At 45.1% G+C, this 26,801-nt stretch overlaps 1 protein-coding gene across 3 annotated transcripts in view; it reads left to right on the top strand.

Moving 5' to 3' along the window:
• The window catches only part of LOC122926623 (solute carrier organic anion transporter family member 1C1-like), a 179,348-nt gene extending 154,048 nt beyond the window's left edge, over positions 1-25,300 (top strand). For 2 of the 3 annotated variants that reach the window (XM_044278054.1, XM_044278055.1), the window contains exons 15-16: positions 23,769-23,886; positions 24,275-25,296. In XM_044278054.1, coding sequence (XP_044133989.1) covers positions 23,769-23,886; positions 24,275-24,476 — 320 coding nt within the window. In that variant the 3' untranslated portion in view covers positions 24,477-25,296. Of the gene's footprint in view, positions 1-23,768; positions 23,887-24,274 lie in introns of all 3 variants that reach the window. The other variant, XM_044278056.1, reaches the window with a different exon arrangement.
• Positions 25,301-26,801: the final 1,501 nt, after the last annotated feature.

Genomic DNA, 26,801 nt, shown 5'->3' with positions numbered 1-26,801 from the left:
GAGTGGTTGCTGCCGGTGAGCCTCAAGCCCGGCCTGGTGGTGTGTGATAATGGGCGAAATCTCGTTGCAGCTCTGGGACTAGCCAATTTGACGCACATCCCTTGCTTGGCGCATGTGCTGAATTTGGTGGTGCAGAAGTTCATTCACAACTACCCCGACATGTCAGAGCTGCTGCATAAAGTGCGGGCCGTCTGTTCGCGCTTCCGGCGTTCACATCCTGCTGCTGCTCGCCTGTCTGCGCTACAGCGTAACTTCGGCCTTCCCGCTCACCGCCTCATATGCGACGTGCCCACCAGGTGGAACTCCACCTTGCACATGCTGGACAGACTGTGCGAGCAGCAGCAGGCCATAGTGGAGTTTCAGCTGCAGCACGCACGGGTCAGTCACACTACAGAACAGCACCACTTCACCACCAATGACTGGGCCTCCATGCGAGACCTGTGTGCCCTGTTGCGCTGTTTCGAGTACTCCACCAACATGGCCAGTGGCGATGACACCGTTATCAGCGTTACAATACCACTTCTATGTCTCCTTGAGAAAACACTTAGGGCGATGATGGAAGAGGAGGTGGCCCAGGAGGAGGAGGAGGAGGAGGAGGAAGAGGGGTCATTTTTAGCACTTTCAGGCCAGTCTCTTCGAAGTGACTCAGAGGGAGGTTTTTGGCAACAGCAGAGGCCAGGTACAAATGTGGCCAGCCAGGGCCCACTACTGGAGGACGAGGAGGACGAGGATGAGGAGGAGGTGGAGGAGGATGAGGATGAAGCATGGTCACAGCGGGGTGGCACCCAACGCAGCTCGGGTCCATCACTGGTGCGTGGCTGGGGGGAAAGGCAGGACGATGACGATACGCCTCCCACAGAGGACAGCTTGTCCTTACCCCTGGGCAGCCTGGCACACATGAGCGACTACATGCTGCAGTGCCTGCGCAACGACAGCAGAGTTGCCCACATTTTAACCTGTGCGGACTACTGGGTTGCCACCCTGCTGGATCCACGCTACAAAGACAATGTGCCCACCTTACTTCCTGCACTGGAGCGTGATAGGAAGATGCGCGAGTACAAGCGCACGTTGGTAGACGCGCTACTGAGAGCATTCCCAAATGTCACAGGGGAACAAGTGGAAGCCCAAGGCCAAGGCAGAGGAGGAGCAAGAGGTCGCCAAGGCAGCTGTGTCACGGCCAGCTCCTCTGAGGGCAGGGTTAGCATGGCAGAGATGTGGAAAACTTTTGTCAACACGCCACAGCTAACTGCACCACCACCTGATACGCAACGTGTTAGCAGGAGGCAACATTTCACTAACATGGTGGAACAGTACGTGTGCACACCCCTCCACGTACTGACTGATGGTTCGGCCCCATTCAACTTCTGGGTCTCTAAATTGTCCACGTGGCCAGAGCTAGCCTTTTATGCCTGCAGGGGGCGTCATTACAGACAAACGCAGCCGCCTGTCTACAGCCAATGTGGACAAGCTGACGTTCATAAAAATGAACCAGGCATGGATCCCACAGGACCTGTCCGTCCCTTGTCCAGATTAGACATTAACTACCTCCCCATAACCATATATTATTGGACTCCAGGGCACTTCCTCATTCAATCCTATTTTTATTTTCATTTTACCATTATATTGCGAGGCTACCCAAAGTTGAATGAACCTCTCCTCTGCCTGTGTGCTAGGCCTAAATATATGCCAATGGACTGTTGCAGTGGTGGCTGACGTGAAGCCTCATTCTCTGCTATGACATGCAGACTGATTCTCTGCTGACATGAAGACAGATTCTCTGTTACGGGACCTCCCTCCTCTGCCTGGGTGCTGGGCCTAAATATATGCCAATGGACTGTTGCAGTGGTGGCTGACATGAAGCCTGATTCTCTGCTATGACATGCAGACTAATTCTCTGCTGACATGAAGCCAGATTGTCTGTTACGGGACCTCTCTCCTCTGCCTGGGTGCTGGGCCTAAATTTATGACAATGGACTGTTGCAGTGGTGGCTGACGTGAAGCCTGATTCTCTGCTATGACATGCAGACTGATTCTCTGCTGACATGAAGCCAGATTGTCTGTTACGGGACCTCTCTGCTCTGCCTGTGTGCTAGGCCTAAATATATGCCAATGGACTGTTGCAGTGGTGGCTGACGTGAAGCCTCATTCTCTGCTATGACATGCAGACTGATTCTCTGCTGACATGAAGCCAGATTGTCTGTTACGGGACCTCTCTGCTCTGCCTGTGTGCTAGGCCTAAATATATGCCAATGGACTGTTGCAGTGGTGGCTGACGTGAAGCCTGATTCTCTGCTATGACATGCAGACTGATTCTCTGCTGACATGAAGCCAGATTGTCTGTTACGGGACCTCTCTGCTCTGCCTGTGTGCTAGGCCTAAATATATGCCAATGGACTGTTGCAGTGGTGGGTGACGTGAAGCCTCATTCTCTGCTATGACATGCAGACTGATTCTCTGCTGACATGAAGACAGATTCTCTGTTACGGGACCTCCCTCCTCTGCCTGGGTGCTGGGCCTAAATATATGCCAATGGACTGTTGCAGTGGTGGCTGACATGAAGCCTGATTCTCTGCTATGACATGCAGACTAATTCTCTGCTGACATGAAGCCAGATTGTCTGTTACGGGACCTCTCTCCTCTGCCTGGGTGCTGGGCCTAAATTTATGACAATGGACTGTTGCAGTGGTGGCTGACGTGAAGCCTGATTCTCTGCTATGACATGCAGACTGATTCTCTGCTGACATGAAGCCAGATTGTCTGTTACGGGACCTCTCTGCTCTGCCTGTGTGCTAGGCCTAAATATATGCCAATGGACTGTTGCAGTGGTGGCTGACGTGAAGCCTCATTCTCTGCTATGACATGCAGACTGATTCTCTGCTGACATGAAGCCAGATTGTCTGTTACGGGACCTCTCTGCTCTGCCTGTGTGCTAGGCCTAAATATATGCCAATGGACTGTTGCAGTGGTGGGTGACGTGAAGCCTCATTCTCTGCTATGACATGCAGACTGATTCTCTGCTGACATGAAGCCAGATTCTCTGTTACGGGACCTCTCTCCTCTGCCTGTGTGTGTGCTGGGCCTAAATATATGCCAATGGACTGTTGCAGTGGTGGCTGACGTGAAGCCTGATTCTCTGCTATGACATGCAGACTGATTCTCTGCTGACATGAAGCCAGATTGTCTGTTACGGGACCTCTCTCCTCTGCCTGTGTGTGTGCTGGGCCTAAATATATGCCAATGGACTGTTGCAGTGGTGGCTGACGTGAAGCCTCATTCTCTGCTATGACATGCAGACTAATTCTCTGCTGACATGAAGACAGATTCTCTGTTACGGGACCTCTCTCCTCTGCCTGGGTGCCGGGGCCTAAATATCTGAGAATGGACTGTTCCAGTGGTGGGTGACGGGAAGCCAGATTCTCTGCTATGGAACCTCTCTCCAATTGATTTTGGTTAATTTTTATTTATTTAATTTTTATTTTAATTCATTTCCCTATCCACATTTGTTTGCAGGGGATTTACCTACATGTTGCTGCCTTTTGCAGCCCTCTAGCTCTTTCCTGGGCTGTTTTACAGCCTTTTTAGTGCCGAAAAGTTCGGGTCCCCATTGACTTCAATGGGGTTCGGGTTCGGGACGAAGTTCGGATCGGGTTCGGATCCCGAACCCGAACATTTCCGGGATGTTCGGCCGAACTTCTCGAACCCGAACATCCAGGTGTTCGCTCAACTCTACTTGGGACCAGCGGAGACCACGGATACCACGCCAGAACACATCCAACTCACGAAAACCTAAAGTACGACCACCCGGTCTGCAGTCTGCTTTCTGGGCCACCCAAAAAACATAAGAATGGCCGATGATCCAGACTGCCAGATGGAGAGCACCTATAACAAACATATAAAATAGAACATGCAAATAGGGGGTCATTAGAAGGCAAGTGCAGCCGGTGTAATAAAAAAAATAAAAAAAAATTTTCTCACAGCAAGTCGGGGAGGATATAAGTCGCAAAACAAGAAGATCGCCATCTGCCAATCCACATCATCTCTGCCTCCGGAAGGCCCGCCCTAGCAGCCTTCGTGGCAGCGCCGATTCGAAAGGAATGAGTACCGAACAAACGAGGGTCGTAGCCCGTCTAACGCAAACATCTTTTAATGAGGGAATTAAATTGGAACTTGGTAAGGGGGAGAGATCCTGGTAGACCAAGAAATTATAACCGCCTGGGCGCACGGTTTTGTATTCGCTGACCAAGCGTACCGGGCACTCTGGGCAGGGGGTTTCCATGCACCCCTGCCAAAAATGTCAGTTTTAGAGCAACGGATTCCGACCCCTACCGACCCATTGCCCAGTGCTATATCATTGGGGAGGCCATCTGGCTTGTTGCAGGAAGGGGGCAAGATTTCGCCAACCCGGAAAGGCTGAAGCAGGTTGATAACAGAGCCGCCTCGAAAGGGAAACTGCAAACAGCAGGGCAGGCAGCAATTAACCGACAAAGCAGCTGGTAAGAGACTGGCCGCCGGCATTCCATGCAGACAAATTTCTTGCACCAACCTTGAATGGCCTGGGTAATCAAAAAGGCTTTACTAACGTCGGCCCAACCAAGAATACGTGAGTGGAAGGCAACCCCTGACAGCCTGCGCTTGGCTACCGAAGCGGAAAAACCAAGAGAACCCAAGTGCAATAAAAATTCGACAGTAACCTGCAATCGAACCTCATCTCTACACAGATCTCGGTTCTCACCCAGGGAAAGAAATTAGTTCCACGCCTTACTGTGATCTCTCCAAGTCGCCGGAGTAACAGAAGAGGATATAAGGGACATTAACTGTTCTCCACCAACCGTCAGAGATGTTGCGGACATGTCACGCCATCCAGACACGCTCCTGGGAGGAAGGCTCTGAAATCCTGCCAATGAAACCGAGAGAGGGCATCCGCAGTAAGGTTAGAGGTGCCAGGGCAATGACGGGCCCTGAAGTATATGTTATGCTCCAGACATCGTAACACTAAATGGCGCAAGAGGCTGAGAACAAGCAAACCATTAATACAATGAACAACGCTCAAGTTATCTGTCCAAAAGCAAACATGATGGTTAGCCAACCTAGGGCCCCAAAGCTCAACCACTACGATAGTTCTAATAACGTCAAGTTTTTGCAAAAAACAAAAGAGGGCCAAGACTCAGGCCAAGGCGAAGCGCACCAGTCGTTGACCAAAATGGCTCCAAAACCATAGAAGCCCGAGGAATCTGCAAACAAGGAAAGTTCCGAATTGGTGTGTTCGCCAGCCATGAAGCAAGTATGGCCATTGTAGGAGGAAAGGAAAACCTGCCATACCCGTAAATCCGCTTTTAAGGAGCGAGTAATGCGAATATGGTGACGGGCGGAAGTGGCCCCCCGTGTGGCAAGGGAAAGGCAATAGGAAAAGACTCTTCATATGGGCATGACCCTGCAAGTGAAAACCAACTAACTAAAGAGGGATTGGACCTGAAGGAGTGTGGCTTTCCAAATTGATTAAAAAAAAACTTGGATTATTTATAGCAATTTCTCAAGTTTGTCAGCGGGCAGGCGAAAAACCATTTCAACTGAATCAATCTCGATACCTTAAACGATAGGCATGTGATAGGCATATAGGAAGGTGTTTAATAAGAACTGGCAACCTTCCCCCTCCCCGGGGAAATGAACAAAAAATTGTCTAAATAATGAAACGGGAACCAGTTTCGTATCTAACAAACCATTCAAGAAAGGAACTGAACAATTCAAAATAATGGCAAGATATAGAGCAGCCCATGGGAAGTCAAGTATCCTATAATACAGACTGTCCACACAACAGCAATCTAGGTGAACAGGGAGAAGGCGGAAACTGATTTGATATCGGATTTCGCCACAAGGGCACCGTGGCCCACTTCCCTGACCAGGGCGAGGGCTCTGTCAAAAGACACAGAGGAGTCTTCCGGAGGAATAGCATCATTAACTAAAGTGCCCTTCGGGTTGGAAAGATGATCCTTGGCCGACTTGAGGTTGTCAGAAAAAACGAGATCTCTGGAAAGGAGAAAAGGAATGAAAAACCCAAACTTAAAACCAAAACGCAGCTGAGCGGAAGCATGTTTATTGGGGTACAGATCTAACCAATTAGCCATCCCGGCTACTGTCACCGGCATCCTTAGAGTCACCATGGCAGGGGGGCTTGGATGTTTTGCCTTAGGGAAAGGGATACCGAGCGGCAGCGCGTGGGCCTCCGCAAGTAGAACACTCGTGTTTATACTTGCAAAGTCCAGCGAATCTGCAATGACTTTCGTTAAATAACCAACATGCCCCCGGGCATCGCACGGCCATTGGTCCCTGGGAGGACAAGACACCGGAACCGGTGGCCGCACTGGGAAAGGGGTGTCTTTGTGACATCAACCACACATCGGTAGACTTGACCCCCATCCAATATCTGGTTGGAGGGCCAGGCGGCGACGAAATTCCCCAACATATCTCCACCAAGCAGATCCGCATGGGATTTGTAGGCGCTATAAACAGTGTCTTGGTATACAAAGAGCTCAGAACAGCGTTAAGTATGCTGTTGGCCCATAATGCATCCCAAGGCAGAAAAACCTTGGAGCCAGTTATTCATAGTTTTAGCGACTCAAGGGCGTCGCTCGTATGGCTTATCCACCGGACGGCGCTCTTTATCTACCATATGCTGGTCAATAGTAACTAAAGACCAAATGTCTACATATTGGTTAGTCCACATCTTTTCCTTAACTTCCTCCTCCAAATGGGCTCCCAGACTCCACTGCTGCGCCCGACGAAACATCTGAAGATGACGGTGAGCGCCATCTTGAGGATCTGAAGCGCCCTCTTCTCCCGGAATCCCTAGAGCGGTGACAGGACTGACACCTGCGAGAACAGCGATGACACCTCCGTCTGGCTCCCCCGGACGGGGACGAAGGAGAGTGATGGCGGCGCCTACGTGACGTGGCGAGAGTGGGCTAGGAAGGGGCTGGCGGTGCAGACTGCGTAGGGACACTGGGCACCACCTCTGCAGACTGCTCAACAGCATCCTCATATACACTGAGCAAAAATATAAACGCAACACTTTTGGTATTGCTCTCATTTTGTATGAGCTGAACTCAAAGATCTGAAACATTTGCTACATACACAAAAGACCCATTACTCTGAAATATTGTTCACAAATCTGTCTAAATCTGTGTTAGTGAGCACTTCTCTTTTGCCAAGATAATCCATCTCACCTCATAGGTATGGCATATCAAGGTGCTGATTAGACAGCATGAATATTGCACAGGTGTGCCTTAGACTGCTCACAATAAAAGGACACTTTGGCCACCATTGGCCTCACGCAGTGCAACACATCTCCATTGCATAGAGTTGATCAGGTTGTTGATTGTGGCCTGTGGAATGTTGGCCCACTCCTCTTCAATAGCTGTGCAAAGTTGCAGAATATTGGCATGAACTGGAACCCGCTGTCGCATACGCCGATCCAGAGCATCCCGAACATGCTCAATGGGTGACATGTCCAAGGAGTATGCTGGCCATGCAAGAACTGGGATGTTTTCAGCTTCCAGGAATTGTGTACAGATCCTTGCAATAGGGGGCCGTGCATTATCATGTTGCAACATGAGGTGATGGTCGTGGATGAATGGCACAACAGTGGGACTCAGGATCTCATCATGGTATATCTGTGCATTCAAAATCCCATCAATAAAATGCACCTGTGTTCGTTGTCCATAACATACGCTTGCCCATACCATAACCCCACCGCCACCATGGGCCACTCGATCCACAATGTTGACATCAGAAAACCGCTCACCCACACGATGCCACACACGCTGTCTGCCATCTGCCCTTAACAGTGAAAACCGTGACTCATCCGTGAACAGAACGCCTCTCCAACGTGCCAGACGCCAACGAATGTGAGCATTTGCCCACTCAAGTCGGTTACGACGACGAACTGCAGTCAGGTCCAGACCCCGATGAGGACGATGAGCATGCAGATGAGCTTCCCTGAGATGGTTTCTGACAGTTTGTGCAGAAATTTTTGGTTATGCAAACCGATTGTTGCTGCAGTATTCCGGGTAGTTGGTCTAAGACGATCATAGTGGTGAACATGCTGGATGTGGAGGTCCTGGGCTGGTGTGGTTACAAGTGGTCTGCTGTTGTGAGGCCGGTTGGATTTACTGCTAAATTCTCTGAAACGCCTTTGGAGACGGCTTATGGTAGAGAAATGAACATTCATTGAATGGGCAACAGCTCTGGTAGACATTCCTGCAGTCAGCATGCCAATTGCACGCTCCCTAAAACATCTGTGGCATTGTGCTGTGTGATCAAACTGCACATTTCCGAGTGGCTTTTTATTGTGGGCAGTCTAAGGCACACATTTGCAATATTCATGCTGTCTAATCAGCACCTTGATATGCCACACCTGTGAGGTGGGATGGATTATCTCGGCAAAGGAGAAGAGCTCACTAACACAGATTTAGACTGATTTGTGAACAATATTTCAGAGTAATGGGTCTTTTGTGTATGTAGCAAATGTTTCAGATCTTTGAGTTCAGCTCATGCAAAATGGGAGCAAAACCGAAAGTGTTGCGTTTATATTTTTGCTCAGTGTACATCAGGTGGGCCTGTATAAGACATAGGGGGAACATGGGGCTGAGGTGGAGCAGGATCAGTAATGTGGGGTGTGTAAATGGTTGAGGGGGGGTTAGAGGCCACTCAGAGGCTAAAGAAGAGCTGGCCTGTGCACCCATTACAGTAATTAATGTGCGCTCTATGGCACAGAAGGACAGAGGTGCGGGAAGAAAGACAGCAGGAGGAATGGGCAGGGCCTGAGCGCAGTCCTGCGATGGCCGTTCCTCCATTAATGGGGAGGCCACAGTAGCAGTACGTGCTGCGGGCAAGATGCCCACCAGCCACGGGGGACTGTGGCCCAAGTAGGTGGGGGGGCGGGTGTGCCGAGAAGACCACCAGCCCCCCAATGCAGGAATAGGGACCAAAGGGCCCTGCGGAGCAAAAGGAGGGAGGGTGGATGAAGCAGCTTGAGGAGGAGGGATGGCAGGCACACTCAGAAGCGAACGCAGCCAGCTATTCCCCCCCAACTGAATTCTCACCAGGATAGCCGCCATCTGATGGTTTCCTGCGGACCTCTTGGCACCAGGTACATGTCTCGAAGAACCGCTGGCCAGCCAAGAGGGGAATAGAGGAAGAGGGAGGACTATATATACTGTGGGGGCTGGCTCTCCTGAGCACATGAAGGGAAGGGGCGGGGGCAGCAAATAGCCCAGTGGTGTTTTAATGCCCGCGCTGCTGAAAACCCAGCCTATTGCTGGCCCAGGCCACCCACATATTTTAACCCCCTCAGGAAGTACAAAAAAAGAAGGGGGGACCCACAACCAAGGCAAATGGGGAGGGGGGATCACAGAAGTCCCCGACCCCCCTCCTTATCCAGTCAGGGGCTCATCAAACCATTGCCAAATTTACTGCTTTATTGTGCCTTTAACTATAACACCAAAATGTAACAATTCAGCTTTAAAGAAAACTTATTCAAGCTTGAAAATGGTTTCTTAAGACCGAAACATGACATTGCAGTGTTGTCAAAAGTGCAGCGGCCCAGGTGGGAGCCGAGAGGACCGGTGTGGCAGGCGCAGCACTATGAAGTGCCTTATGCACTGTGGCATTAGAAGAATTCTGATATCTCTGACCTTTTAGTCTAACCAGACTGTCTATTACTCTGTAATTCCTCTAGCGCCATTCTATGTAAACAGTAGGTTTAAAGAGCACACCAAATGCTTGAAATAACTTCTTTATTAACTTCAAATTTTCTTCGTATATAACACTGCCATCTCCGCAGCAGATAGTCCATATACATAACACGTGTTGAAAAGACATCACAAAATGGCGGTATGCATAAGATGGTGGTTTAACTGTTCAATCTTGTCATTAAACATAAAATGCTGGATATATTTCTCTCTTCAGTATCTGTACTGTCACTTTAAAGGGAAGCTGTCACCAGGATTTTGTGTATAGAGCTAAAGACATGGGTTGTTAGATGGCCGCTAGCACATCCGCAAAACCCAATCCGCATAGCTCTGTGTGTTTTTATTGTGTAAAAAAGAAACTATTTGATACATATGCAAATTAACGTGAGATGAGTCCTCATCTCAGGGACAGGACTCATCTCAGGTTAATTTGCATATGTATAAAATCGTTTTTTTTACACAATAAAAGCACAGAGAGCTATGGAGACTGGATATTGCGGATGTGCTAGCGGTGATCTAGCAGCCCATGTCCTCAGCTATACACAAAATCCTGGTGACAGGTTCATTTTAAGTTATTTAAGCACTTTATAATTTATCTGAGAGGTATATCTGAGGTCTAACTAATAGTTCTACTGCAGATTGCAGTTTGCTTTTGCAATTTGTATGGATTGTATGATTGTATGGCTCAGTATGGTGGAACTGTAAGTAAACATACATATAACCAGATCAGTATACAGTTCTAATCACTATACTAACAGTAGGAACATTATATAACTGTTTTAAATACCTATTTTGGCCTCTCTGCTTCCATAAAAACACAGCTCTCAGTGGAGTGAATGTCTCTTCAGCTCCTGTCTCTGGTGAATAATGATTCTAGCAGCTCCTGCCAAGGGAATTCCCAGACAGGCTGTGTGTGAGGCTGGCTGTGATTGGTGAAAACTCTTGCTCTGTGAGAAGCTGGCTGTGATTGGTCTAGACTTCTGCCCAGCAACAACAGATTAACACTATGCTTTCTGTTGTTTCTACTGTTTCATTGAGCTTACCTTACATTACAAAATGAATCTTAAAGGCATATTATCTTTTTCTGCTTCTGTGAACACAATATATAACAGTTATATGACATCCAAAACATGATGTCACAGTAAATAACTCTGCTTTTGTCTTTAACACATAAACATAGGAACTGTATTAAGGCTATTGGCAGGACTAGCTGTATACACATATAAGCTATACTAGCAACCTATGACAGGTCTTAGTTGGCCAGGTACACTCCCACCAAAATTACCTATAATTCTATGTTCTTAATAATAGGATTTGAACATGAATTTGAGGAATTTTCAATCAGCTTTTATCACTGTCAAGTAGAATAACTAACTTCTGTATAGGACGTTCCAATGTGAGTGGAGTAGTGAGACGTTTTCCTTATGTCAAGTTTTGAGTCTCCTATTTGTAACACTCTTCTTACTAGTCTGTCTTCATCCTTTTGAACTTCTAGAACATTGGCCAATTTCCATTGACTTCTAGGTAAATCTTCTTCTTTCACGAACACTATGTACTATGTACTATGTCACTATGTCACCAACTTGGACATTTCTTCTGGGTGTTTGACATTTGCTTCTTAGCATAAGATTGGCTAAGTACTCTTTTCTCCATCTATTCCAAAACTGTTCTGATAGATATTGAACTCTTCGCCATCTCCTTTTGGCATAGAAATCCTCTTTGGTGAACTTGCCAGGTGGTGGTTGTATGTAATCGCACTTAAGGTGAAGTAGATGGTTGGAAGTTAAAGGGTCCAAACTTGTTGGATCATTGATGTTATCAACTGTAAGTGGAAGACTGTTAACAATAGACACTTCATAGAACAGGGATCTAAGTGAAGCATCATCCATTCTTCAGGCGTTCTTTTTTAACACTCAACTGAACAAATTTCTTACAGTTCTGATTTGTCTTTCCCAAACTCCTAATGTATGACTTGCATGTGAAGCATTCATGTGAAAATCACACTGTTTCTCTAACAAATACTCAGTTACTTTTTCTTTATCGATCTCTTTTAGAGCTTTCTTCAATTCATTCTTTGGTCCGACAAAATTAGATCCTTGGTCAGATCTAAGCTCTCTGACAGTACCTCTAATGGCTATGAAACATCACAAGACATTGATGAATGCGTCAGTTGACATATCTTCTAACATTTCCAGATGAATTACTCTGGAGCTCAGACATGTAAATATTAGTCCATATCTCTTGTACTCCTTGCGGTTCTTTTTGGTGATGAATGGGCCAAAACAATCCATTCCACTATAAACAAATGGTGGTGATGGGTTTACACGATCTGCCGGTAAATCTGCCATTCTATGTTCTTCAGTAGGTCTACATGCCTTTCTGCAGACTACACATTTACTTATATACCTTTGCTATAACTTTGCTTCCTTTCACAATCCAATAACCACCTTCTCTCAAACAGCTTTGGGTAAAGCTTCTTCCCTGGTGCAAGGATTTGTTGTGGTAGTGACCAACAATCAATCTTGTGAAGATAGAATTTTTGGGTAGAATTGCTGGATGCTTCACTCTGCTAGGTAACAATACATTTTCCAGTCTCCCTCCCACCTTCAGTATACCATCCTGCAGAACAACATTAAGCTTGTACAATGGGTGATTGTTTGGAAGCCTTTTAGGTTCTTGACTAAGTCTCTTCAACTTTTTTCACTGTAGAATCTCTGTTGAATCTCTGTTTCTTCAGCTTTCAGTCTTTCCTCTACATTCAACAATTCTTTATTTCTGATTCCCTTTGCCAAACGTTGAATTCGAGCTACTTCGTTTATGACCGTATTCCATTTTGAACCTCTGGCTAGTCTTTCAAGTATGTCATCTTGACACTTGGCAGCAGTGCACAATTTTTGTACAACCTTTACTTCTGGATCACCCATAGACAATTCTGTGTAGCCTTTACTGGGCGTGATTCCCTTTTCCCAAAGGAACTCTAGACCGGTGAACCAGTTAGATATTTCAGTTCTGTTACATTTAGGCCTCTTTTACACGGGCGAGATTTCCGCGCCGTTGCTATGAGTGAGCTGAACGCATTGCACCCGCACTGAATCCGGACCCATTCACTTCTATGGAACTGTGCACATGAGCGGTGATTTTCACGCATCACTTGTGCGTTGCGTGAAAATCGCAGCATGCTCTACTTTTTGCGTTTTTCATGCAACGCAGGCCCCATAGAAATTAATGGGGCTGCGTGAAAATCGCAAGCATCCGCAAGCAAGTGCGGATGCGGTGCGATTTTCAGGCATGGTTGCTAGGAGATGATGGGGATGTTATAACCATGTTATAAGGGAAAATAATTACATCTACACAACCTTGAACCAAAACCTGAACTTCAGTGAAGAAGTTCGGGTGTGGGTACCACATTCAGTTTTTTATCACGCACGTGCAAAACTCATTGCACCGGCGCGGTAAAAACTGAACAACGGAACTGACTGCAATTGCGTACCTATTCGTGCGGGTTTGCCGCAATGCACCTGGGACGCGTCCGGAGCCAAAACACAACGCCAGTGTGAAAGAGGCCTTAGGCCTCCTTGAAGCATGATCTGCTGGGTTATGCTGTGTGTCAATGTGATGCCAATGTTCTGGATTTGTTATTTCCCAAATTTTCTCAACTCTGTTGGCGACAAAGATATGGAATCTCCGAGCTTTGTTGTTTATGTATCGTAGGACAACTTGTGAGTCTGTCCAAAAATATTCTTCATCTATTTTTAATTCCAATTCTTCTCTCAGAAACTTGCTTACTGATGCTGAAACTACGGCTGCTGTCAGTTAAAGTCTTGGTATTGTCTGAATACTGGTAGGTGCAACTCAGGCCTTCCCTATAACCAGGGAACAGTGTATCTTTTCTTCTCCTATTACTCTGATGTAGGAGCACTGACCATAACCATACTGGCATCTGAAAAATGATGAAGGTGTCACTGCCTGATAAGCGGTTTAAAATAAAATAATAAATCTTTATTAGAAGTTCTAGTATAAAAGGGCAAACCAATGTCTCTCTTATTACAAAGATAGGCAATAGTGAGATGTAATTGTGTGGAAAGTGGTATACAGCATATATTATCCATTTTCCAATAACACCGTCACAAACACTACTGAGGGATAGCTGTATTTGAAATGACCCCCATCTGTGTAATATATATTGCTCTATTACATAGTGTATAGTGACTGGTGCATTCCCACAGCGAATTGACGATCATGGGTAGGTGTGTATAACGGTAACCACCTGTCCCAGTATCTGCATAGTATAAGCTGAGAACCAGTGCTGAACAGAGCAACCCCTCATTGATTAAGGGGTGATTTCACTACTGGTCCAGTATGTCTACTGTGCTTTCCCACTGAAAAAGGTAAAACCTCCCACAAGCGGTATTGATCAGCCACTGTCAGGGGGCCCTACACCAAGGAGCCAATAGTATACTTAGGCTCCAAAGTAACCAAAAACTGTGGGATGCAGCACTGTGAGATGCTGTCAAGTGCTCTATCCTGGGGGAATCAGTGTACTCTGTACTACGGTATCAGTAAAGCCGCTAAGAGAGACACTCAGAAAGCCCTAATGGAGTCCGGCATTCACAGGATACCAGAGCATGGTACAGCAAGGCTACCTAAGCAATAACTAGTCCTCAGCCCGCTCGACGCGTTTCTGTGTCCATTGGGCCGGACACTTTATCAGAAGCAGGGCAGGGGGCTGAGAGTAGAGAAGTAGTATCTAAATCGGCGCCAGCGGTAGAACGCTGCACATGTCCAAATATACTGCTGCCCTAGTGGAGGGGGAGGAGAAGGCGCTGTCTGCTTGGACCAATGAGGGTGAAGTGGGCGTGGCTAAACATCGTGCCTCCGTCCGTCCCTCGGGCCAAGTGATATTGTGTCATTATGTCTCTCCTCCTACATAGAGGTGTTGGGGGAGATATAGGCGGCTTAGAACATACAGTAGGGGTCAGACCCAGCCTAGGAGTAGTTAATAATGCACATCAAGGGGATAAAATAAGAATAATGGGCAGCTTAGGGCTCTTTCACACTTGCGTTGTCCGGATCCGGCGTGTACTCCATTTGCCGGAATTACATGCCGGATCCGGAAAAACGCAAGTGAACTGAAAGCATTTGAAGACGGTATTTGGCAGCCAGGACGCTATTAAAGTCCTGGTTGCCATAGTAGTAGTGGGGAGTGGAGGAGCGGTATACTTACAGTCCGTGCGGCTCCAAAGGCGCTCCAGAATGACGTCAGAGCGCCCCATGCGCATGGATGACGTGCCATGCGATCACGTCATCCATGCGCGTGGGGTGCCCTGACGTCACTCTGAAGCACCCCGGGAGCCGCACGGACGGTAAGTATACTGCTCCCCCGCTCCCCACTACACTTTACCATGGCTGCCAGGACTTTAGCATCTTGGCAGCCATGGTAACCATTCAGAAAAAGCTAAACGTCGGATCCGGTAATGCGCCAAAACAACGTTTAGCTTAAGGCCGGATCCGGATTAATGCCCTTCAATGGGCATTAATTCCGGATCCGGCCTTGTGGCAAGTGTTCAGGATTTTTGGCTGGAGCAAAAAGCGCAGCATGCTGCGGTATTTTCTCCTGCCAAAAAACGTTCCGGTCCTGAACTGAAGACATCCTGATGCATCCTGAACGGATTTCTCTCCATTCAGAATGCATTAGGATAAAACTGATCAGGATTCTTCCAGCATAGAGCCCCGACAACGGAACTCTATGCCGGAAGAAAAGAACACAAGTGTGAAAGAGCCCTTAAACAAAAGACATAAACTGTGAAGCTGTTCATATAGATGGGAGTAGACTGAGGATAAGGAGACCCCCATTCAATTAATAGGCAGATTGTGCACCATTTTCAGACACAGAAAGGGGATCATTCAATAGGTGTCCGGTGACGGATACCATCACTGCTAGTGCATAGTGCTATGTGCTGCGTTCTACCGCCGGCGCCGATTTAGATACTACTTCTCTACTGTTACTTTGGAGCCTAAGTATACTATTGGCTCCTAGGTGTATGGCCCCCTGACAGCGGCTGATCAATACCGCTTGTGGGAGGCTTTACCTTTTTCAGTGGGAAGGCACAGTAGACATACTGGACCAGTGGTAAAATCACCCCGTAATCAATAAGGGGTTGCTCTGTTCAGCACTGGTTCTCAGCTTATACTATGCGGATACTGGGACAGGTGGTTACCGTTATACACACCTAACCATGACTGCCAATTCGGTGTGGGAATGCACCAGTCACAATAAACTGTGTAATAGAGCAATACATATTACACAGATGGGGGCCCTTTCAAATACAGCTATCCCTCAGTAGTGTTTGTGACGGTGGTATTGGAAATTGGATAATATATGCTGTATCCCATTTTCCACACAATTACATCCCACTATTGCCTTTCTCTGTAATAAGAGAAACATTGGTTTGCCCACTAGAACTTCTAATAAAGATTTATTATTTTATTTTAAACCGCTTATCAGGCAGTGTGGTGAATCTACCACATATTTTCCGTTAGCCACTGAAAAATTATGTTTATATTAAGTTCTATTTTCTTGTACTTTCCAAAATTATGAGGTACAAAACATCTGGGTATCCGAACTTCTCTTAAGTTTTGCAAGTCTCTTATCCAAATCTTCCACCTTGGCCTCAAATTTTCAGGTATGGGCTCATCCCATCCCAACTTCTGTCTGCATAATTCTTGCAGTATTTCTTTTGCTCTGAGGATTACTGGGCCAAGAATCCCAATGGATCAAATATAGAAGCCACTGCAGAAAGAATGGTTCATCTAGTTGCAACTTTCTCTTCAATAGATAATTCAAAGAAGAACTTGTCGTTCTCTACATTCCATCCCAATCTAAGTACGTTCTGGACTGGAAGATGATCATAATTGAGATCTACATTCTTCATTGTTGCTGCACGTTCAAAGACGCTGATGGATTCCAGTACCTCTCTGTTGTTTGAGATGAATTTGTGAAGGCGCAGGTTTTCTATTGCGCATAACTCTTGGCTTTCTTTCACTAGTTTGATTGCAGATTCTGTAGACTTTAGACTTATGAGACCATTATCTACATAAAAGTTTTTCTTCAGAAAAACTCCCACCATAGAAACCTCAGGAAGTCTCTATCTTCATTCTTCACATGAAATTGGTGGAACATATTTTCAACGTCACACATGACCTCTACGGGATACTTTCTGAATCTACAGAGTACTCCAGGCAGAGTGTTTGTAAGATCTGGTCCTTTAAGTAGATGATCTCTTAATGCAACACCATTGTACTTTGCTTAGCAATAAAATACTACTCTAATCTTATCTGGTTTCTTTGAGTGGTAAACACCTTCATGTGGGATGTACCACACTTCTCCTTCCTTAGGTTGGTTAACTTTCTCTGCATGTCCTTCTTCAAGGATGCCTTCCATGAATTTCAAATAATCCTGCTTGAATTTGGGATCTCTTCCTATCTTTTTCTTCAAACATTTCAATCTTGCTAGGGCAAGATTTCTGTTATTTGGCAGACAAGGTCGTTCTCTAAAAAGGTAAGGGCATTTCAACATGACTGAATACTTTCTTCTAGAGTGTGTACGAACTTTATGTCTTCTTGAGATCCACTCTTTACTTTAGAACTTATGTCTGAAAAGTCGGATTCAAGGATCTTGATTACTTTTGCTGGACTTACAGTTGGTAACTCTTGGACAGATATTCGATGACACAAACCTGTCACCTGTCTTGAGTTTGCAATCTGCTGTTTTCCTCCAACACCTCATCCTAGATCAGTTTGAACAGCGTATAGGGTTCACCCTTTCCTCCTGTGATTACCTTTCGTGGTACCAAGGATTCGGGACAATCGTAGCCTATCAACAGTCCAACACCAAACTCGTTCAGCGGGGACATTTCATGAGATATGACAGATAGGTTCTCCCATTCATTGGCTGTTTCACAGGTAGGTATGCAATCTCGATCTAGAGGTATATTGTCTTTTGTATAAGCTGGAGGTAGAACTAATGTGCCGTTTGAATGAAGTCCTCTAACTCTCAGTCCTTTGACCCTTTGACTGCCAACTAATGTGTCTCTCCCCGTCATTGTGGTGAGTTTGAGCTTCACTGGTTCTGTAGCCACTTGTAATTTCTTGCAGATTTCTTGATCAATGAAGGTGACATCACTCTGGGCATCCAGTAGCACATAGGTATATACCATTTTGTTCCTCCTTTTAGGATTTGAAATGCACACTGGTACAACCATTGATGTGCCATTGCTTTCTCCTTCCCTCACTCTGCAAGAGAATACCGATACTTTCTTTCCTTCCTCAGTATCTTTAGGTATTGAGGATTTATCTTTCTTTGGATGTTCTTCATGTAGTGGTGTAGGATGGCATCCTTTGCAAACGCTGCATGTAGCCTTTTTCTTACACTCCTTAGTAACATGGCTTTTTCTTAGGCATCCGAAACACAGTTGGTCATCCAGCACAAATTTTTTATTTTCTTCTGGGGACTTCGCCTTCAATTGTTGGCACTTATGTATGGAGTGGTTCTCTCCACAGAACATACATTTGAAGGTAGTCTGAAGATTTGTCGGTTCTGTCTCTCTACTGATACCAGTAGTGATTTTGAAGTTGCTCTCGTAGGTATCTGGACCTTTAGCTGCTGCGTTGGTTGCAAAGCTAGTTGCTATTGCACGTCTTATCTCTCTTGCAGGCCTTTCTTCTAAGGATTTTAAGACGTAAGATGATGTTACTGGATTACATGCTACCCGTGCTTCCTTATTGACAAACTCAGAGAACTCTTTAGAACTTGGGAAGTTCTTGCCTAGATCTAACTGTTCAGTCACATAGCGAATCCATCAAGAAGCCACTTCTTCAGGTAGCTTAGTTAGCATCCTGTGGTTTTCTAGATAGTCGTTCAGTACTTCCAATCCTTGAACTTGTGGGATGGCATTGCTGCATGCTTTCAGGAAGTCACCGTACTCTTGGAGTCTGAAGTGTTCTTTAGGACCTATTTTAGGCCAGTTATTCAATTTCTCTCTAAAAGCTCTTTGCACTAAGAAAGGATGACCATATCTTTATTTAATTTTTCCCAAGCTTGCTTGTAGGCTTCTTCGTCTTTTCTATAGAAGTTACCGTCAAGAACTTTCTTTGCTTCCCCACCAACATATCTCTGAAAATAGAATAACTTGTCGATTGGACTGAAGCAATGATACTCAATGATCATTTCAAAACCTGCCTTCCACTCTATGAACATCAGTACATCTCCTGAAAATACAGTGGGTTCCGGCACGGGAAGTCTAGCGAGGACTGTTTTCTGTTGTCCTGTTGGGACAATAGTTGTAACACTCTCCTGAGCATTGCCATGACATCTAGGAATATAATCATCCGGTTCTATTTTCTCACTTAGTTCTGAATGAGGTGAGTCCTTTTCTTTATCTTTTTTGGTAGAGCTAGAGGGTAAATTTACACACCTTTTCCCTAACACTGGACTAGGCTTCTCTTTGTTTTTCTGAGCAGGGATGGAAGGATAAAAACTTATTCTCTCACTAAATGCTGGAGATTCCCTTCCATTCTCATGGGCGTAAGTAGGAAAGTCTGCTTCTTCACTTAGAACAGATTTGAAACTATGACTACTCTGATTCATATCCTCTTCGTGTACTCTGAGTCTGACTTCTATGATTTTAACTTCTTTTTGCCTTTCCAGACTTTTCATTTGCTGGAGCTGTGCCTCCATTTCAGCTTCCATTTGATGGCGTTATGCATCCTTTTCAGCTTGCTTTGCAGCCATCAGTTGGCGCTGCGCCTTGATAGCAGCTACCATCTCAATTTCTGCTTTCTTGACAGCAAGTTTTTCAGCTAATTCCTTTCTTTTGGCTGAAGTACTTGAGGATTCTGATATGTGGGTGGGACTTCTGCTAGCGAAGGAAGTCACACTCTAGATTGTGCTTCACCCTAAGGACCTAGCATAGTCTCTCATAAAAAACTAGTTTGTTATACTTCTTGCTTTAACTTCATCATAGTTTGCTGCAGATGATAGTTCTCTCATGAGCTTTACTAAATCTTTAGTGACCGCAGTAGGTGTCCATGTTTCTTACAATATCCTGGGAAGGTGTCGTAAACAACCGCAGGTTGACATATGCTGCTATAAGCTTTGATTCTAATTCTTCTACCGTCTCTACCATATCACTCAAGTTCCCTTTTATACTTTTTTGCTTTAGCTTTCTACGAATGTCTTTAATGTATGATTTCCACCTATCATACATCCGGGCAAACTTTTTCTCCTTTAGTGCTGCCTCTTGCTCCAAATTTTCCAGCATTTTTGAGGTCGGTTTTCTGGCACGTGATGAACATCTTAGTTCATCTGCTTGGGCTATATTTGTTTGAGGCGAGACTAATGCTGCATCAGACTCTTCTACCTCAGACAGGTTCCCTTGCTCTTGCACTTCTACTCTATCTATCTTTGTACCCTCTAACAGTGGCATGGTAATACTAGGCTCAGACAATTTACTTTAAATGCAACAGTGACAATCAATACGAATATTAAGAGTCCTTTTACTTTAAATTCAATATTGACAAATGCAGAAATAAATGACTTTCACTTTAAATGCAATAGAGTCTGTGTAATACAAACTGTCCTTTGTTTTATTTTAAAGTCTTCGTCTGAACACAAAAATGTCTCTTTATGAAAAAGCCTATATGCAATTATAAGTAATAAAAGAAAAGCTCTGGCCTTATTCTGAAGAGCAGGATACTGTAATCTGAAGGTTGCTGGAACAAATAACTGTCTTAAAGGAGACTTGTCTTTTCTTGATGTGATGTTATGTTCTGCACTGACTTGCGATGCTCTGTGCAGACTTGCGATGCTTTGTGATAACTTGCGATGATCTGTGATGACTTGCGAAGATCTGTGATGACTTGCGCAGGCTTGGATACGCTGCTGCAGGCTTTGGGCCTAGTGGCGGGAAACTAGCTAACTGCAGTACGTGGTCTCTCCCTGGATATCAGTGCAGGCCCTCTAGCTCTGGACTTTGGCCTCCCACCATGCGTCTCTTTCTCTCTCTAGGGATCGCAGGAGGGTTGGTGCTCTTTCTCTGACTATCTTGCCTTTGCCGTTCTGCCACTTTAAGAGTCGGCTGCAGTTTGACTAATGCACACGTTCTATGGCCTTTTTGGCAGCTCCGCTGAGATGTCTTTGCTTGCTCACTCAGGGAACAGTTTCTGAGCGGCAGTATATGCTGGCGCTCCGCTGCTCTAATATGCCCTTTACTGTGCAAGTTGAGGAGCGCTATCACTTCGCCCACTGAGGGAAATAGTTCCACTGTGGCAGGCGCAGCACTATGAAGTGTCTTTTGCGCTGTGGCATTAGAAGAATTCTGATATCTCTGACTTTTTAGTCTAACCAGACTGTCTATTACTCTGTAATTCCTCTAGTGCCGTTCTATGGAAACAGTAGGTTTAAAGAGCACACTAAATGCTTGAAATAACTTCTTTATTAACTTCAAACTTTGTTTGTATATAACACTGCCGCCTAAAACATGTTGAAAAGATATCACAAAATGGCGGTATGCATAAGATGGTGGTTCAACTGTTCAATCTTGTCATTCAACATAAAATGGTGGATATATTTCTCTATTCAGTATCTCTATTCAGCTCCAGTATCTGTACTGACACTAAGTTATTTAAGCACTTTATGATTTCTCTGAGAGGTATATCTGAGGTCTTACTAATAGTTCTACTGCATATTGAAGTTTGCTTTTGCAATTTGTATGAATTGTATGGCTCAGTATGGTGTAACTGTAAGTAAACATACATATAACCAGATCAGTATACAGTTCTAATCACTAAACTAACAGAAGGAACATTGTATAACTGTTTTAAATACCTATTTTGGCCTCCTTCCATAAAAACACAGCTCTCAGTGGAGTGAATGTCTCTTCAGCTCCTGTCTCTGGTGAATAATGATTCTAGCAGCTTCTGCCAGGGGAATTCCCAGACAGGCTGTGTGTGAGGCTGGCTGTGATTGGTGAAAACTCTTGCTCTGTGAGAAGCTGACTGTGATAGGTCTAGACTTCTGCCCAGCAACAACAGATTAACACTATGCTTTCTGTTGTTTCTGCTGTGTCACTAAGCTTACCTTACATTACAAAATGAATCTTAAAGGCATATTATCTTTTTCTGCTTCTGTGAACACAATATATAACAGTTATATGACATCCAAAACATGATGTCACAGTAAATAACTCTGCTTTTGTCTTTAACACATAAACATATGAACTGTATTAAGGCTATTGGCAGGTCTAGCTGTATACACATATAAGCTATACTAGCAACCTAGGACAGGTCTTAGCTGGCCAGCTACAATGGGTGTGGTAGAGGTGTGAGAAGATGGTGGTAGCAGTACTCATGGTGGCGATGGTCCTCCTTGGTGCTCCATGGGCTTGGCACATTGGAAGGGCTGGGTGCCCTCTATGTTTTGTGGTGCATTGTGGGATGCAAGGCAGGAAATTTCACAATGCAAAGCCAGAACAACATAGTGAAACAAGTAAAAAAAAAATTTAATGAAAACTTTGCAGTTTGAACATGCACATACAGTACTTACTCTATGAATAAACAGGTGTATCTCTCCAATTCAGCCAAGGGGTGCAATTCTCTCTCTTTCTCTCTAAATGGCACTATAATGCCCAGCTACGATTTGTCGTCTTTAAACAGATTTGCAATCTGTCTTCTGGATATGGCTAGAAGCTTCTAGGACAATGCTGTGAAGTCCAAAAGACTTATACATTTGCTACCTTCTACAGCAGGGGTCAGCAACCTTTGGTGCTCCAGATGTTTTGAAACTACAATGCCCAGCATGATCCATTCATTTCTATATGAGTTCTTAAAAGAGCAGAGCAAGTATGCATGCTGGGAGTTTCTCAACAGCTGGAATGCCGGAGGTTGCCTACCCCGGTTCTAGATGGATTAGTGGAGCAAGCCCCACCTAGCCACTATTACTACAGGACAGTTATTAACCCCATATTCCCAGCCGTCAGGGTGGAAAACATAAAAACAATCCTGGAGTTTAACCCCTTCAAGAAGTCAGTTTTTTTAAAATGCGCTTGCAAGAGCAGAAGGCACCATAGCCACTGGGTTTCTGTTGTTTCAAACAGCAGCACACAGGACTAATGTCTTTGATCAGCTGTGCACTGTTATTTTAGAATATGGTTTCCTAGTATCCCGGCACCTATATATATTTTAATTGGGAAACAGTTAAGCACACCTATTTTTTCAACATTCTTTACCAATACTGCCAGCGGAGTGGCAGCATGGTGGGGTAAGTAGGCTCTTGTAAGAGGTGAGCAGTGGGCACTAGTTAATGTCGGGCAGGGTGCCGCCCTGGGGTTCATAAGCCCCTGTGTGGCTCTGGCAAGCGTTAATAAGCCCCTAGATGGGGTCTGGGGTGAATGCACATTAACCCTAACCAATGCTACCCGGGACTTATTAAACCCAGCCAGTGCCACCCGGAGCTTATTAAACCTAGCCAGTGCCACCCGGGGTATATTAACCCTAACTAGTGCCAGCAAGGATTTATTTAACCTAACCAGTGCCACCAGGGGCATATTAGACCTAACTAATGTCATCTGGTACTTATTAACTCTAGCCAGTACCACCAGGGACCTCCTAACCCTAGTCAGTGCCACCAGGTACTTATTGATCCTAGCCAGTGCCACACAAGCACATATTAACCCTAGCCATTCCCACCCAGGACTTATAGGAGTGTTTCCAGAAAAAATGGAATACGAACTCTGATCACCATAAATGTGACAACCACAATGCTGCAATAAAAGTGACAGCACAGTGCCCCTACAGCGACAGCCACATGTCGGCAATATCCTCATAAAAGTAAAAGACTCAGTACTACATGACAGTGTCAGCAACAAGAACCTTATAACAATGACATCCACAGTGCCGCTACTTAGGGGTGTGGACACTCCAGAGGGTGTCAGCTCTCATGTATCCCTGTATTTTATTTTTCTGCAGCTGGAATCACGTCTCCAATTTACTTTGGGGCTCTCATCGACAGAACCTGCCTAAAATGGGGGACAACAGCCTGTGGAGGGAGGGGAGCATGTCGTTTGTATGACACCATCTCTTTCAGGTAATAAAAACATCCCATAATAAGGGTTCACTGGGTCTGTAATACAACGTTGTAAATGGGAGCGGCCAGGGGGCATCATATACCTGAGCCACTCACATCTACCGGCAGCCGCAAGACTGAGTGTAACTGAAGGAAGCATGACCATAGACATAATAGAGGGGTGCAAGCACGAATTAGATGGGGTGACATGTCATTATACAAGAGGTGCAAGTGGGATGTTGGGGTCAGAGTGTTATAGATGAAGGTGATGGGTCTCATGGGGCATGGCAGTAATTGATGGGGCTGTGCAAAGAGTATAATAATAGGGTATAAAAAAGGATGATGGGAGGAGATAGGGTCCTTATATCACTTGACATTCCATAATTATTAGCCTCCTTTTCCCCCACAGGAACACCTACCTGGGCCTCACCGTCGGGATAAGGACCCCGACCATCATCTTATTTCTCTGCTTTATATTTATGGTAAAGAACATGACTCCTGTGAAAAAAGGGAACGCACACGAAAACGGTGCAATGAAACCAGCACATCTTGAAAATGGCAGAACAGTGGTGCTCGAAACTCCCGAAATAGAGAAACAGACTTTAATGTAGTGTTCAACCTCCTGGTCCATGAACGGCACTGAATCTGTAATATTATTGTTGTATGTAGCTGATACGAGGACGTTACCCAGATGTACATGTAGAGAGATGATGTAGATTAAATAGTTGTCTTATATCTAATGGTCACATGACTCAAGAGATCAAATGTTCTACCAGATTGCCCCAATAAACTACACAGGAGTCCACAGGTGCCTCATGCCTCCTTCTGTCCTGGTGGGCGCTATGCTCCAGGGGCTCCCCGAGGTACATAGGTATAATGGTGGAAGCTGTGGTGGAGCACCAGCCTTTATATCATGCAGGAACATAGGTGGGATCAAGAGAGTTGTCCCAAACCAGTTGTTAAAAAACTGCTCACTCCAGAGAAACGAGTAGAAACAGGATCCTGACGTGGATTCCCTTAAATGATAGAAGAAGCCAAGTGCCACTATTAACTTTATTGGTGTCCTCAGGACATGCTGATAAAAACTATACCATGATTATGACAGTACATTGTTCCATTGATGAGAAAACTGGATTTGTATTCATATGCAAATAAAACGGTCGTGATCAACAGTAAAATTAAGTCTTTAATTTTTAGTTATTTATATAATAAGAAATCATACAATTTTCTAATATACATATATTTAAAATGCTGTATAAATACCTTGATTATATCAGCTGGTTGACCCCTATATGAAGTAGAATGGTACAGCCCATGTATCAGTCCTGTGTAATGTATCCATGGCCTCACTGAAACATGGCATCAGTCTCTTCACATCATATAATCCTTAACATTAAAGGGGTTATCCAATCCTACAAAATTTCCCACATATGCTGGGCCCCTCACATTGAATATACTTCCCCGCTCCCCGCGCCGCTCCTGGTTCCCGCTCTGCGCTGCTGCTTCTCCAGGTGCGCGGATGAAAACATCCGGTGTCGGAGAGGAGCAGCCAATGCAGGCGGAGACGAGCATCGCGGCGGTGTGGGGACCAGGAGTGGCGCAGGGAGCGGGGACCCAGGTAAGTATATTCAGTGTGGGGGGCCCAGCATATTGGGGGGCTTTTTATATGATTGGATAACCGCTTTAAGCAAGTAGCAGTGTGACATGATATACATATGCTGAGTTAGCATACAGGACACATTCATGTGATTAGTAAATAGGACTAGGGCTGAAATCATGATTTTTATCGTGGTTATCACAGTAACTACATTATTGTATGTATTTACTGTACATGGCTGCCTGTTTGTATCTGATTTTGTAAAATGGCTGAGTGTCTTTAGGTGATGTTGTCATGTTAATAAAGAATCTGACTGACATGATGAGATAATGCTGCTGATTAGTGTTCAGCGCGAATATTCGAAAAGCTAATTTTTATCGCAATTCGAGAATTTGCGAATATTTAGAATATAGTGATATATGGGCCAATGAGAAGGCTGCAATGTCTTTGTCTGAGCTTAGCAACATCCCTAGCAACCAATAGGAAAGTTGCCTTCCCCTTACTATATAGGAAACTCCCCAGCAGCTTTTTTCTGTAGTTTATTGCAGTTATGAAATAGACAGCAGTGTCATTGCTGTGCTCTGTGCTTTGTTGTATTACATTAGGCAGTTAACTTATATATATACAGTACAGACCAAAAGTTTGGACACACCTTCTCATTCAAAGAGTTTTCTTTATTTTCAAGACTATGAAAATTGTAGATTCACACTAAAGGCATCAAAACTATGAATTAACACATGTGGAATTATATACATAACAAAAAAGTGTAAAACAACTGAAAATATGTCATATTTAGAGTTGAGCGAACACCTGGATGTTCGGGTTCGAGAAGTTCGGCCGAACTTCCCGGAAATATTCGGGTTCGGGATCCGAACCCGATCCGAACTTCGTCCCGAACCCGAACCCCATTGAAGTCAATGGGGACCCGAACTTTTCGGTACTAAAAAGGCTGTAAAACAGCCCAGGAAAGGGCTAGAGGGCTGCAAAAGGCAGCAACATGTAGGTAAATCCCCTGCAAACAAATGTGGATAGGGAAATGAATTAAAATAGAAAATCAAATAAATAAACATTAACCAAAATCAATTGGAGAGCGGTCCCATAGCAGGGAATCTGGCTTCACGTCACCCACCACTGGAACAGTCCATTCTCAGATATTTAGGCCCCGGCACCCAGGCAGAGGAGAGAGGTCCCGTAACAGAGAATCTGTCTTCATGTCAGCAGAGAATCAGTCTGCATGTCATAGCAGAGAATCAGGCTTCACGTCACCCACCACTGTAAGAGTCCATTTTCATAAATTTAGGCCAAGCACCCAGGCAGAGGAGAGAGGTCCCGTAACAGA

Source organism: Bufo gargarizans, chromosome 2 (assembly GCF_014858855.1).
Source record: "Bufo gargarizans isolate SCDJY-AF-19 chromosome 2, ASM1485885v1, whole genome shotgun sequence".
In the NCBI taxonomy this organism is placed as follows: Eukaryota; Metazoa; Chordata; class Amphibia; order Anura; family Bufonidae; genus Bufo; species Bufo gargarizans.
The sequence above is the reverse complement of the archived record's forward strand: the minus strand, read 5'-3'. Positions and strand labels throughout refer to the sequence as shown.